Source organism: Marmota flaviventris, chromosome 1 (genome assembly GCF_047511675.1).
Source record: "Marmota flaviventris isolate mMarFla1 chromosome 1, mMarFla1.hap1, whole genome shotgun sequence".
Classification (NCBI taxonomy): domain Eukaryota; kingdom Metazoa; phylum Chordata; class Mammalia; order Rodentia; family Sciuridae; genus Marmota; species Marmota flaviventris.
The window spans coordinates 138289191-138303277 of NC_092498.1; the positions used below are offsets into that span (position 1 = coordinate 138289191).

Below are 14087 nucleotides of genomic sequence, written 5' to 3' on the forward strand. Positions count from 1 at the left end.
AGAACAGAACACTTTTTTTTTTTTTAAAGAGAGAGTGAGAGAGAATTTTTTAATATTTTATTTTTTAGCTTTCAGTAGACACAACATCTTTGTTTGTATGTGGTGTTGAGGATCGAACCCGGGCCGCACGCATGCCAGGCGAGCGCGCTACCACTTGAGCCACATCCCCAGCCCGAGAAGGGGATTTTTTTCTCCCTACGTTCTGCGCTTTTTGTGACCTTTTTTAAAATTGAGGTAAAAATTACATACTATAAAAACAATTTAAAGTGCGTGATTCAGTAATGTTTAGTACATTTGTCCTGCTATGCAGTGATCATCTCCACCTAATTACAGACACTCATCGCCCCAAAGGACACCTCATGCCCATTAGGCTGTGGATCCCATCCCACTCCCAGGGCCCTCTGCAGCCCTGGTCTGCGCTCTGCGCGAGTGGATTTGCCTGTCATGGACACACCGTGTAGGTTAACTCATCCAACAGGTGGCCCTCTGTGTCCAGAGTCTCTCACGTCACATCATGCTTTCAAGGTTTCTCCAGGTTGGAGCAGTGCTCTGTGCTGTGCTCCTTTCTATGACTAAATAATAAGACTGATACTTTATTGCTGGATTACTTTTTAAATTGGAAAAGCAATAAAAATTATTTGAATGGGTCTGTGGGGATCCCTCAGGATGGAGCCTGCACAGAGAGAGGATAGAGAAAGGTCGCGCTGCCCCAGCCCAGGCAGGGGTGGGGGGCCCAGCACTGGAGAGGCTGCCCGAGAGCAGAGGATGCACCTATCTGTCTGCTGGTTAACTGTCACCCTCAGGGTTAAGTCACAGATCAGTCTGTCCCTGGTGTATGACAAATTCTCATGGAAGCTCCTGGAGAGGCCTTCCCCTGAATGTGTATTTGTATATACACCCACCCACCCACTCACCCACTTACTCACTCACCCACCCACTCACTCACTTACCCACTCACTAACTCACCCACTCACTCATTCAGTCACTCATTCACCCAGTCACCCACCTACTCACCCACTCACTCACCCACCCGCTCACCCACCAACTCACCCACTCACTCACCCACCCACCCACTCACTCACCCACCCACCCACTCACTAACTCACCCACTCACTCATTCAGTCACTCATTCACTCACTCACCCACTCATTAACTCATCCACTCACTAACTCACCCACTCACTCACCCACCCACTCACTCACCCACTCACTCACCCACCCACTCACTCACCTACTCACCCACCCATTCACCCACTCACTCACTCACCTACTCACTCACCCACTCACTCACCCACTCACTAACTCACCTGCTCACTCATTCACCCACTCACTCACCCACTCACCTACTCACTAACTCACCCTCTCACCCACTCACCCACCCACTCACCCACCCACTCACTTACTCATTCACTCACCTACTCACTCATTCACTCATTCACCCACCCACTCACCCATTCACCCACTCACTCACTCATTCACCTACTCACTTACTCACCCACTCACCCACTCACCCACTCACTCACCCACTCACTAACTCACCCCGCTCATTCACTCACTTACCCACTCACTAACTAACACACTCACTCACTCACCCACTCACCCACTCACTAACTCACCCACCCACTCACTCACTCACATACTCATTCACTCACCCACTCACTCATTCACTCATTCACCCACTCACTCACTCACTCACTCACTCATTCACCCACTCATTAACTCACCCACTTATTAACTCACCCACTCACTCACCCACTCATTAACTCACCCACTAACTTACCCACTAACTCACCCATTCACTCACCCTCTCACCTACTCACCCACTCACTAACTCACCCACTAACTTACCCACTAACTCACCCACTCACTCACCCACCCACTCACTCACTTACTCATTCACTCACTAACTCACCCTCTCACTCACTCACCCACTCACCCACTCACTCACCCACTCACTCACGCACTCACTAACTCACCTACCCACTCACTCACTTACTCATTAACTCACCCACTCATTCACTCACCCACCCACTCATTCACTAACTCACCCACTCACTCACCCACCCACTCACTCACCCACTCATTCACCTATTCACTCACCTACTCATTCACTCACTCATTTATTCACTCATGCATTCTCTCGCTCACTCATATCATAGAACCATCCTCTGGGAGCCTGTGAACCCACCCAAGGTATAGAAAATCCCCAGTGTCTCCCATCTTCTGGCATTTCACACCCTGCTGCCTGCACTCTGAGATCCTTTATCCTAAATTTTTTTTGTGGCTCCTTTAAGTTTGTCATTTGTTAAAAAGATTGTTCACTGAATTGCATACTGTTTATTTTGCTTGCTTGGGAGCTTTATAGAAGGCATGTTATGGCACACATCTGCAACCCAGCAACTCGGGAGGCTGAGGCCGGAGAATATCACCAGTTCAAAGCCAGCCTAGGCAACATAATAAGACCCCGTCTCAAAATTAAAAAATAAAAGGGGCTAGGGATGTAGCTCAGTGACTCAGTAGTGGAGTACCCCTGGGTTCAGTCCCCAGGACTGCATAAGTCAATAAACACACATAGAAGGCACATTATACTGTGTCTTCTTCATCTTCTGGGACTTGTTATTTTTGCCCACTACTATGTTATTAAGAGTCACGCATGGCTGGGCTTGGTGGCACACGCCTACAATCCCAGTGGCTCAGGAGGCTGATGTTGGGGGATGGCCATTTCAAAGCCAGCTTCAGCAGGAGCAAGGTAATAAGCAACTCAGTGAGACTCTGTCTCTAAATAAAACACAAAAAAAGGGCTGGAGATGTGGCTCAGTGGTCAAGTGTCCCTGAGTTCAATCCCTGGTACCAAAAAATAAAGATTCATGTATGGGCCAGGTATGGTGGCACAGGTCTCAGGCACAGGAGGCTGAGGCAGGAGGACTGCAGGTTCTAGGCAAGTTAACAAAACTGTCTCAAAGTAAAATAAGGGCTGAGTGTGTAGCTCAGGGGCAGAGCACTTACCTAGCATGTGCCAGGCCCAGCACCACCAAAAAATAAAAGATCCACATGTGGCTTTGCAGGGTGGTTTCCTTTGTCACTGCTGTAGAGTAGTTCACTGTCAGACTGTGCCATTATTTATTATCCATTCTCCAATCCATGGGCATTTGGATTTGTGCCACTGTTTTGCTATAGAATAATCAAAGAAGCATCTTATGTGCTACAGTGTCTTCCTTGTCTTTGATCATTTGCTTAGGTGGATCATAGCGTGTGAAAGACAGGTCTTTCTTGTGTTATATTATCCTTGTGAACACTTCTCCCGCATAGGCTAAAATCAGTCACCAGGACTTTTTGTTTTGTTGTGTTGGGGATGGAACCTACCACTGAGCCATTTCTCAGCTGTCAACCTGACTTCTTAAAAAAATTTTTAGTTGTCAATGGACCTTTATTTTATTCATTTTTAGGTAGTGCTGAGGATTGAACTCAGTGCCTCACACATGCTAGGCAAGCGCTCCACCCTGAGCCACAGCCCCAGCCCCTCAACCTGAATTTTAATGGCAGCCTGATGTCCTGCCATACAGAGGGACCTAACTTACTTAACCAATCCCCATCTGCTGAACACAGAGGTTGACTCTGCTTTTTTGTGGTATAAATACTGATGCTTTGAACATCCTTGCCTTCAAGCTGAGCCCTGATGAGGGGCCCCTGGCTGCCCTGTCGTCCTCCCCACAGGTGAACCCAAGAACTCAGCGGCCCCATTGAGCATCACCAACGGCACAGCCTCCACCAGCACCTCAGAAGATGCCATCAAGAACATTCTGGAACAGGCTCGCCGTGAGATGCAGGCCCAGCAGCAGGCCCTGCTGGAAATGGAGGCAGGACCCCGGGGCCGCTCGGTGCCCCCTTCTCCCCCAGAGCGGCCCTCGCTGGCAGCCATGAGCCAGAATGGGGGCCCAGCCTACGTCAAGCAGGAGGACAGCACTGGAGGTGGCAGCGGGGGGACCAGCAGCAGTGCCACACAGACGTCCCTCACGGTCCTATCCCCCGCAGCCTTTGTGCAAAGCATCATCCGGAAAGTCAAATCAGAGATTGGTGATGCCGGCTACTTCGATCACCACTGGGCCTCGGACCGCGGCCTGCTCAGCCGCCCCTATGCCTCTGTCTCGCCCTCCCTGTCCTCCTCCTCCTCCAGCTACTCTGGCCAACCCAACGGGCGGGCCTGGCCCCGCGGAGACGAGGTGCCCGCTGCCCCTGAGGATGAGGCAGCTGGGGGCGAGGATGAGTCCCCCAGGGTGGGCGAACTGAAGGCAGAAGGGGGAGCCCCCGAGGTGGGCAGCAGCGGGCGGCTGGCCTACTACCCAGCCTATGTGCCCCGCACCCTGAAGCCCACCGTGCCACCCCTGACCCCCGAGCAGTACGAGCTCTACATGTACCGCGAGGTGGACACTCTGGAGCTGACGCGCCAGGTCAAGGAGAAGCTGGCCAAGAATGGGATCTGCCAGAGGATCTTTGGGGAGAAGGTGAAGGCCGCAGGGGTCGGAGAGGCCGTGGACCCTAGGGAGACTGTGGGCCTTGGGGAGGGAGAGCCTCTCGGGCCTCAGCCCCCAGGGCGCGCCCTGCAAGGATTCCAATGGAGCAGACTCTCCCCCCTCTACAGCATTGCCCTCTCTCCAGGGTCCAGCTGTCCCTGGGCTCGTGGGAGGGAGCCACAGTGCTGCTGTGGGCAGTGAAACACTTCCTTCCCAGGCTGTGAGAATCCACTTACCCCCGCCCCCAGACCTCTGCACTTCCCGTGGCCCAGCCAGTGAAGTGGTCTCAGTGTCCTTGTCCATGTGTCCCTGCAGTACCAGCAGGCTCAGAGGAGGGTGACGGGACCTAAGTGGGAGACACAAGGAGGCTTCCCAGCGGAGGGGGCACTCGAGGCCAGGTTGGAGTTTTCTCAGGAAAGAGGGGGCGCAGCACAGGTGCCCAGCAGGCCCCTGGAGATGAAGAACAAATGAGAGCAGCCTGACACCCAGGGCCTCAGGGGGACAGCATGGAATGGCAGTGTCCAGGGGCCTGCTGACCTTCCCTGCCTGCCTCGCCCACCGCAGGTGCTGGGCCTATCGCAGGGCAGCGTGAGTGACATGCTGTCCCGGCCGAAGCCCTGGAGCAAGCTGACACAGAAGGGGCGGGAGCCCTTCATCCGCATGCAGCTGTGGCTCTCAGACCAGCTCGGTCAGGCCGTGGGCCAGCAGCCCAGCGCCTCCCAAGGTGAGTGTAGGCAGGGCCCTCTCGAGGGGTGCTGGTGGCCCCCCAGCTACAGGGCCTCTGTACTTCCCTCTGCATCCCACCATGACTGCGCCCCTGGATATCACACATGCTTCTGGCTGTCTCCCGGTCCCCCGCAGCTTTCCCCCACCAGGGTGATGCTTCTTGGCCCACATCTGAGGCACAGAGCCCCTCATTTACACCTCTTGGGGTGCTGGGTGCTGGAACAGGTAGAGGAAATATTTCGCTCGCCGAGCCCCACCCCACCACTGGTCCAGAATCATCTCTTTTCCTGGAAGACCCAGCACACAGCCCCAGGGGTCTCAGCACAGGGTTTTGGCCCCTCGCATCCACTCCCTCTTGAGAGTGTGCAAGGGAGAGTCTGAGCCTGGCAGGTAAGGAAGCCAGGCTGAGAGTAGCCCCAAGTCAGCCCAGGAGTGGGGAGAAGCTCCCTCCTGCTAACACCGGAGAGCTGGTCTGCTGGGGCCCGGTGAGGGGCCCACCCAGGCCTGCGCTGGGATAAGGGCACGTGGCTACAGGATGGACAGCTGCCCTGCCCACTGAAACCAGGGCAAGGTAGAGACAATCCCAGGGCCTGGCTCAGCCTCAATCTCCCCACCTATAAGTAGGGATCAGTCAATAGGACAAAACCATAGTTTAAGTTCATATCAACAGGGATACAGACCAGAAACAGAATGTCAAGTGGCAAAAGCCCAAGTTCCAGGTGACTGTGTTTTATCAAGGGGTGCTGGTGGCCCCCCAGCTACAGGGCCTCCATACTTCCCTCTGCATCCTACCATGACTGTGCCCTGCAGCCACAGCCCCTGAGCACACACAGACAGCCCCCACACTGGGCAGGGCAGGCACCAGGAGCAGGTGGGGAGCAAAGCTTGGGCAGAACTACTGCTTTTTCAAACAAGAAGGGAGGGCAGGGGTGTGACTCGGCGGTAGAGAGCTTCCTTAGCATGCACAAGGTCCCAGGTTCCACCCCAGCACCACACACACACAAAACTAGCGCTTCGCATGTCCACGTGTGCTGTGGACATCTTTTCATTATGTATCACTGTGTGCGTGTGTGGTGCTAGAGGGAACCCAGGCCTTAGGCCTGCTGAGCAGGTGCTCCCCTGAGCCACGGCCCCAGCCCTGTGTTATCTACAAAGGCTGCAGGGCTTCCCCAGTTTTATTTGGCTGCACTCTGGTGGCTGATCTTGTAGATCACTGCCCACTTCCTTTTGTTGTGGTTTAACCCTTGGTTTGACATAGTTTCTAATTTACAGAAGAACCAGGCAGAACCGCCGGCTCCCTATGTGCTCCACCACTGTCAGCCCCTAATCACACGCTGCGTTTGTACTTTCTCTTCATTTGAGGAATCTGTTGGCAACATTGAATCTCTTCATCAATACTTGAGCAAGTGTCATTGTCCCCAAGTTGCACAGCGAGTTGGTTCCAGGGATGCCAACATGCAGAGATGCCCAAGTCCCACATATAAAATGCTGAAGTGTTTGTATGCACCCATGCACAGCCTCTTCTGTGCTTTAGATCAACCCTGGGTGACTCTCAGTACCTGGCACAATGCAAATGCTGTGCAAATAGTTATGGAATTGTATTTTCTTTTAAGTTTTTTTTAGTAAATTAGTCTTTATTTATTTGTGTGTGTGTGTGTGTCTGTCTGTCTGTCTGTGTGTGTGTGTGTGTGTGTCTGTCTGTCTGTCTGTGTGTGTGTGTGTGTGGTGCTGGGACTGAACCAGGGCCTTATGCATGCAAGGTAAGCACTCTACCAACTGAGCTGTATCTCCAGCCCCTAGACACAATTTTTTAAAAAATAATTTTGAACAGTGGTTGGTTAATCCACAGATACCAAACCTGAGGATATTAGAAGCCAACTGTATTTTCCAGAAATACAGAAATGAAACTTTCCACTGGGTATCAATGGCACATAATCCCCAGTGTCTGGGGAGGCTGAGGCAAGAGGATCACAAGTGACAGGCCAGTCTTGTCAACTTAGCAAGATCCTGTCTCAGAATTTTAAAAGGATCTGTGGATATAGCTCAGTAGTAAAGTGCCCCCAGGATTCAATCCCTGGAAAAAAATGAAACATTATCATGATTCATGGTACCTCACCTACCATCTACAATCAAGTTTTATCACTTGTTCTAATTATATCATTTATATATGTGTGTGTCATATATAAATTATCAATTTATAACATTTATAAAAGTATAAATTATCAATTACACACACACATCATTCCCCCTTGCCGGCATCAGGTTCAGGTCACTAGTATTTAGTTGCCGTGTTCCACTCTGGACATTCTGCCTCTTCCTTTGGCAGTGTGACTTTGCTAAAAGCTGGAGGCCAGGCACCTTGTCGAGTGTCTCCTGGCGATTAGGTTGAGGCCCTGCCCGTGGTGGGAGCCTCCCAGCAGTGATGCTGTGTCCCTCGCAGTGTGCCGGGTGGGGGCACCGTGGCTGCTGCCTCTGGTGACTTGGTTTGGGGGTCTTCTCAGAACTGCTACTGGGAGGCAGCTCTTCTCTCTTTATACTTAATAAGCACTGTGGGGAGACGCTGGGAGACCTGGTGAGCCTCCTATAGAGGGCCCCTCAGGGACACGACTGGGCCATAGCAGAACGGATTGTTGTCAAGCCCCAGCCTGCCCAGAAAGTGTGTGTCCATGCCAGATGGCAGTGACCACCTCTCTGTCTCTTTGTGGCCCACAGCCAGTCCTCCCGAGCTGCGGTCCTCACCTTCACCGCCCCCAAGCCCCCTGGAGCCTGAGAAGAGTTCCCAAGAGTCCTTGAGCCTGTCACTGGAGAGCAGCAAGGAGAACCAGCAGCCAGACGGCCGCTCTGGCTCCTCGCTGGGTGGGAAGATGCACTCTGGCAGCCAGGCCGCGGGAGGCATCCAGGAGATTGTGGCTATGTCCCCAGAGCTGGACACTTACTCCATCACCAAAAGAGTCAAGGAGGTCCTCACAGACAACAATCTAGGTATGGGTAGCCGGAACCAGGGTTGCTGCCTCCTGTCCTGGGTGGCCTCAAGGAAAAGTGCCCATGGTGAGAACCTAGTGCCTTGGGCCAGCTGGAGGTACCAGTCAGCCCAGGCATGCAGGACCCCACTCAAGGCATCTTGACTGGCCTATGTCCCTGTAGCAGGTGAAGGCAGGTCTGAATCCCCTGGAATCCTCAGCCCACACTCCAAAAAACTTCCCTCTGGGGGTTCAAAGAACCAAGTTGCAGTGAAGCTGTAACACTGTCCTCATCCAGGGCCCAAACTTGCACCCCGGGGAGCATAAGACGGGGAAATCTGTTCTGGGCATCTTTCTTTTCCTGGCTTACACGCTCCACTGAGCCTTAGATGCAAGTTATACGCCTCCCTGAGGAATGTCTGAGCCCCGAGTTTCTCACTACACTTCCTATTGTGAAAATAAGACTTATTCATTGCTTTAAAATGAGTTTTAAAAACAATCAGTTTAAGAAAATAAGTTAAAAATAATAAACATCCGGCATAGCGGCGCACACATATAATCCCAGCCACTCGGGAGGCTGAGGCGGGAGGATCGCAAGTTCAAAGCCAGCCTCAGCACCTTTACGAGACCCTAAGCAACTTAGTGAGACTTTGTGTCTAAACAAAATATAAAAAGGGCTGGGGATGTGGCTCAGTGGTTCAATGTCCGTGGGGTCTATCCTGGTACTTTAAAAAAAAAAAAAGGTAAATAAATCAGGGCCGCAGGTGGAGTGCAGAAATAGATTGTAAGCTTACTTGCACAGGCCCTGGCTCAACCTCAGCACCTCAGACACAAGACAACCAGGGTGCGCCCTTCCACTGCAGGCAGGAGAGCCCAGGGGTAAATCCCAGGGTGGAATTGCTGGACCAGAGGGTGTGTACTTTGCAGGAAGGTCCCCCATGTCTCAGGCTCTCCTTCCTGAGAGAGTGGAGACAGTGCTGGGCTTGGCCTGTGTCTCCAGCCTGTTCCTGCCTCTCCTGGGAGCAGGTCTCTCTGCCCAGCCTCTGGTAACGGGCTGCCTCCTCCCCTGTCCCCAGGGCAGCGGCTGTTTGGGGAGAGCATCCTGGGCCTGACCCAGGGCTCTGTGTCTGACCTGTTGTCCCGGCCCAAACCCTGGCACAAGCTGAGCCTGAAGGGGAGGGAGCCCTTTGTCCGCATGCAGCTGTGGCTCAGTGACCCCCACAATGTGGAGAAGCTGAGGGACATGAAGAAGCTAGAGAAGAAAGGTAAGAGCTGGGCAGGGGACGGGTCCAGCATGGGGTCTGGCCTGTTTCCCTTTGGAACCTACCTGGCTGCCACCTAAATATGCCCAGGCTCTCGCTGCTGGGAAACTACATGAAATGGCAGTCCCAGAGGACAGTACAGTGTTCTAAGAAGTGGGTGGCAGCATCTGCATCTCCCGTGAAAACCCCCACCCCTTCTCCTGGCGTCCTCTCACCCATAGCTGCCCCAGAGTGCTTGCAGCCTCAGGCAGAGGTCCCCAAACACTCCCATCCTCTGCCTCCGCTGCATGCTGTGCAGATGGAGCGCCCTTTGCCCTACCCAGACTCTACGAAAAAGGACAGAACCGACCCAGCAGAAAAGAGGAGGAATAGACCCGAGTCCCACAGTCCCCTTAGAGAGCACTTCCCAGTGACCTGAAGACCTCCCACCACTTCTCATAGCGCCCACCTGGGGCTGAGCCTCTAAAACATGGGCCTTTAGGGAGCATTCCAGACGCAAACTACAGCAGCCCCCACACACACCTTTTTTATTGGTGTTTTTACCATTTGGGGTCAAAATGTGCCCGGCAGTAAGGGGGGTCATTTAGACTCTGCTCTGAAACTCAGTGAGGCCATAGAGGGCGCTGTTGGGAGGCTTCCTGAGTGCAAGGCACCTTGCTGAGCCCTAAATGCAGGTGACCTAACTTCAGAAGCCAGTGGCTTGGGTCTGGCACTCTCAGGCCAGCCTCTCAGCAGAGGGATTGGGAAGAGGTGGAAGTTCACAACAAGAAGGGCTCTGAGCGGGGCTGGCTGATCTCTGCTGTCCCTGGGGGGCTGATGGTGGTGTTGATGGACCCCTCAGCCTCCCTCCCTCCCCTGGCCCAGCCTACCTGAAACGCCGCTATGGCCTCATCAGTACTGGCTCGGACAGTGAGTCTCCAGCCACGCGCTCCGAGTGCCCCAGCCCCTGCCTGCAGCCCCAGGACCTGAGCCTCCTGCAGGTCAAGAAGCCCCGCGTGGTGCTGGCGCCCGAGGAGAAGGAGGCGCTAAGGAAGGCTTACCAGCTGGAGCCCTACCCCTCCCAGCAGACCATCGAGCTGCTGTCCCTCCAGCTCAACCTGAAGACCAACACCGTCATCAACTGGTTCCACAACTACAGGTGAGGGCTCTGGGCAGACCCAGGTGGGGTGGGCTCTCCCCATGCAGGGCCACTGTGGGCCCAGACGTGCCTGGAGTAGAGCCCAGCTCTGTCCCTTCAACTGTGGGACCCTGGGCAATCACTTGCATTCCCTAAGCCTCAGTCTTCTGACCTATACAACAGGGACAGCATCCACCTCTTAGCTTCCTCAGAGACTGACAAACCGACACGTGTACATAGCATACCTGGGGCATAGTCAGTGGTAGGTACTGATGGCGTTGCTGTCGCTGCCATTATTACTCCACCCAGCTTGCTTTGTGTCTGCCTCCAAGAAGGCACAGGGAACGGGACCTGGGGCACACACCCAAGACACTCTCACAACCCCTCCCACTCCTGAGGCTGAAAGAATTCCCCTGGTCCCTCCTTGGGTCTGCCTGCTTGGGGCTCTTGGGATGGAGTTTCCTCTTCTGTGGCCCCTGGGCTTGGGAGTCACTGACCTCTAGCAGACTGGACTTCTGGGAGCCAGTCCCAAGCTGGCTCCATGGAGACTGCAGGGGGTCTTCTTGAACCCAGGCAGAGCCCCTAGGAGTGGGCTTGTGGCAGTATTACAGGGTCCCTAAGCAGGGAGCATCCTCAGTGCCCATGTGGTGCCAGAGAGCAGAGCCTACCCATTCATGTCACTGGTGGAGAGATCTCTTGCTCCCCTAGGAAGAAGGAGAAAGAGGAGCCTGGGGAGTGGGGGTCTCAGGTGTTCGGTCCCAGCCTGGACTTTGGCATTGCACAGATCTGAGCCCAAGGCCTAACTTGGCTGTGTGGCCTTGGCAAGTCACTTTACCTCTCTGAGTCTCATCCTTACTTTACAGACGAGGAACCTAATACCTACCTTACAACTCTTGATCATGATCAAATGAAATAACTTTGGGTATGAACATGTTAAGTATTGCTCATTATCTGACTCATACCAGAACCTGCCAAACAGTGCATGACAAGGTCCTTATAGCCTTCTCTCCCTCCTTCCCTCCCTGAGTGATGTGGGGACATCTTCTCACCTCTGATTGCCATGAGACTGAGCATTCCATCGTTGCCCAGCATGACCATGCCCACGGTACTAATAAAGCTTGCACAGTGAGCCAGCATCTGGAGTCAGGTTGAAGCCATCCTGCTCTCGGGAGTTTATGGTCATGAACTAGGTCACTTTACTATGACCCAATAAATGCTGTAGGATGAGGAGGAATAAAGGTCTTAGGGAAAGGGGATTCTTCCTGGGGAATACTTTAGAGAAGAGGAGGCATTCAACCCGCGTTTTGAAGGAAGTATAGGGGTCTGTACCAAGGAACAGAGGGGATTCTGCTCCTAAAAGAAATGACTCTCCAAGGTTATCGCTGCAGAAGAAGACACTATTTCATTTGATAAATGTTTGTTGAGCACCTACTCTGTACCAGGCACTGCAGAGAACTAGAAAATCCTTGCCCCCAGCATCTTCCAGGCCAGCAGGTACTCACGATCACATATCATACACTGCAGTGAATTCTGGGAAAGATGTACCACAGGATGTGTTGAGAAAATTACCAGGGAGTTCCTGCTTCAGATTTGGGAGTCCCCCTGGGTAGTGGGTAGGTCCAAAATACTGCTCATGCAGCTGAGTCCAAGGTTCCTGGGTCCCTGGTCCAGCCCCAGGCTCACCACTCTCTCTGCCCCAGGTCCCGGATGCGCCGGGAGATGTTGGTGGAGGGAACCCAGGACGAGCCAGACCTCGACCCAAGTGGGGGTCCTGGTGTCCTGACACCAGGCCACTCCCAGCCGGACCCTGCCCAGCCGGACCCTGACTCAGAAGCTGAGGACCAGAAGCCCACTGTGAAGGAACTGGAGCTTCAGGAGGGCTCTGAGGAGCGCATCATGCCCCTGACTGCCCCGGACAGGTCCCAAGTGAGGATCAAGCAGGAGCAGAGCGAGGAGGACACTGAGGAGGAAGTGGGAGGCCAGCCCCAGGACCCAGGGGAGCCAGACAAAGGCCAAGGACCCCCCAAAGAGGAGCATCTTGACCCTCTGAGTAATGATGGACTCCCAAGAGTGGCCCCAGAGCCCCTTCTTTCAGGCGGAAACACCTCAGACTGCACCTCACTACATCCCCCCGAGGAGAGTGAGGCTGGGGGGCGGCTTCACTCGGACCCTCTGAGTTTTAAGTCAGCCTCGGAGTCCTCGCGCTGCAGCCTGGAGGTGTCACTGAACTCGCCCTCAGCTGCCTCCTCACCAGGCCTCATGATGTCTGTGTCACCTGTCCCCTCCTCGTCAGCCCCCATCTCCCCATCCCCACCTGGTGCCCCCCCTGCCAAAGTGCCGAGTGTCAGCCCCACTGCCGACACAGCTGGGGCCTTGCACCCCAATGCCAAGGTGAACCCCAATTTGCAGCGGCGGCATGAGAAGATGGCCAACTTGAACAGCATCATCTATCGGCTAGAGAGGGCTGCTAACCGGGAGGAGGCCCTGGAGTGGGAATTCTGAAGGCAGAGTGAGGGGCATACCCTGGGCCCCCTTCCTTTTCTCACTCGCTGTCCTAGATAGGGTTGGATCGGGGGGGAGGCACGCGACCACCCAAATGTGGACAGCAGAGTTATGCCATTTACGTTTTTTGTTGTAATCCTGGTTCTCTGAAGTTGCAGGTGGGCAGGTGGAGCAAATGCCGTGGCCTCTTCCTTTTGGCATTTCCCACAGCAGGGAGCTTGGGTGACCTGCCCTTCTCCCCCACCCTGGCCCCTCTACAGGAGGCAGAAGCAAAACGGCACCACATTTTCACCTGAAAACTCCAAACTCTTTTAGAAAAATAAAGAAATATTTATAGACCTCTTTTAGATATTTTAATAAAGGATCCTTTGGAATTTATTCCCAGCCGATGCTGTTTTGATATTACAGAGAGTTATGAAATCAGGATGCTGTCACAACTGTTGCGAAGTATACATGGAAGTTGTGTCGTTTTTTTGCCACTAGATGAGATTAAAAGAAGACAATTGTTCAAAGCCATCAGTATACACTATAAGACTGACCAAATTTAAATAACCTTTGAACCACGGTTTTCCCCACGCCTGTCTGTGAGACACAGCACATTGCCATTGCCTGTCCAAAAGCCGTGCTGAAGGGAGAAAGTCCAAAAGACTCTAAACGAACACCTCGATGCCGTTGAGGATGTGTTCCATTCTGGTGGTCTGTTCTGCAACCTTGATAACACAGTGTCCCGTGCTGTTGTAAATGTCATAGAGATGTGGGCCGTGGCCCAGAGTCCTAGACTAAAGGTGGCATGGTACAAAGCAAACTGTCACACTCCCTGGTTAGGAACCCAATGCCCATCTGTAGAAAAGATGTGTTTCCAGATCTTCAGAAAGCTGGGTGTCGGGGCAGGTGCTCTGAGATGGTGCTTCAGCCAGAGTGACCCCTATTCCCAGCCTGAATCATGGCCACACCCAGCAAGTTTCCCCACTGGGCATTCCAGAGAAGACTGGCTGCATCCTCCCTCCTCG

General features: G+C 53.5%; 1 protein-coding gene across 1 annotated transcript in view; it reads left to right on the plus strand.

Moving 5' to 3' along the window:
- Positions 1 to 13611, plus strand: part of Cux2 (cut like homeobox 2) — a 228325-nt gene extending 214714 nt beyond the window's left edge. The window contains exons 17-22 of the mRNA XM_027949207.2: positions 3714 to 4501; positions 5075 to 5234; positions 7949 to 8218; positions 9273 to 9461; positions 10323 to 10596; positions 12276 to 13611. Coding sequence (XP_027805008.2) covers positions 3714 to 4501; positions 5075 to 5234; positions 7949 to 8218; positions 9273 to 9461; positions 10323 to 10596; positions 12276 to 13077 — 2483 coding nt within the window. The 3' untranslated portion in view covers positions 13078 to 13611. The remainder of the gene's footprint in view (positions 1 to 3713; positions 4502 to 5074; positions 5235 to 7948; positions 8219 to 9272; positions 9462 to 10322; positions 10597 to 12275) is intronic.
- Positions 13612 to 14087: the final 476 nt, after the last annotated feature.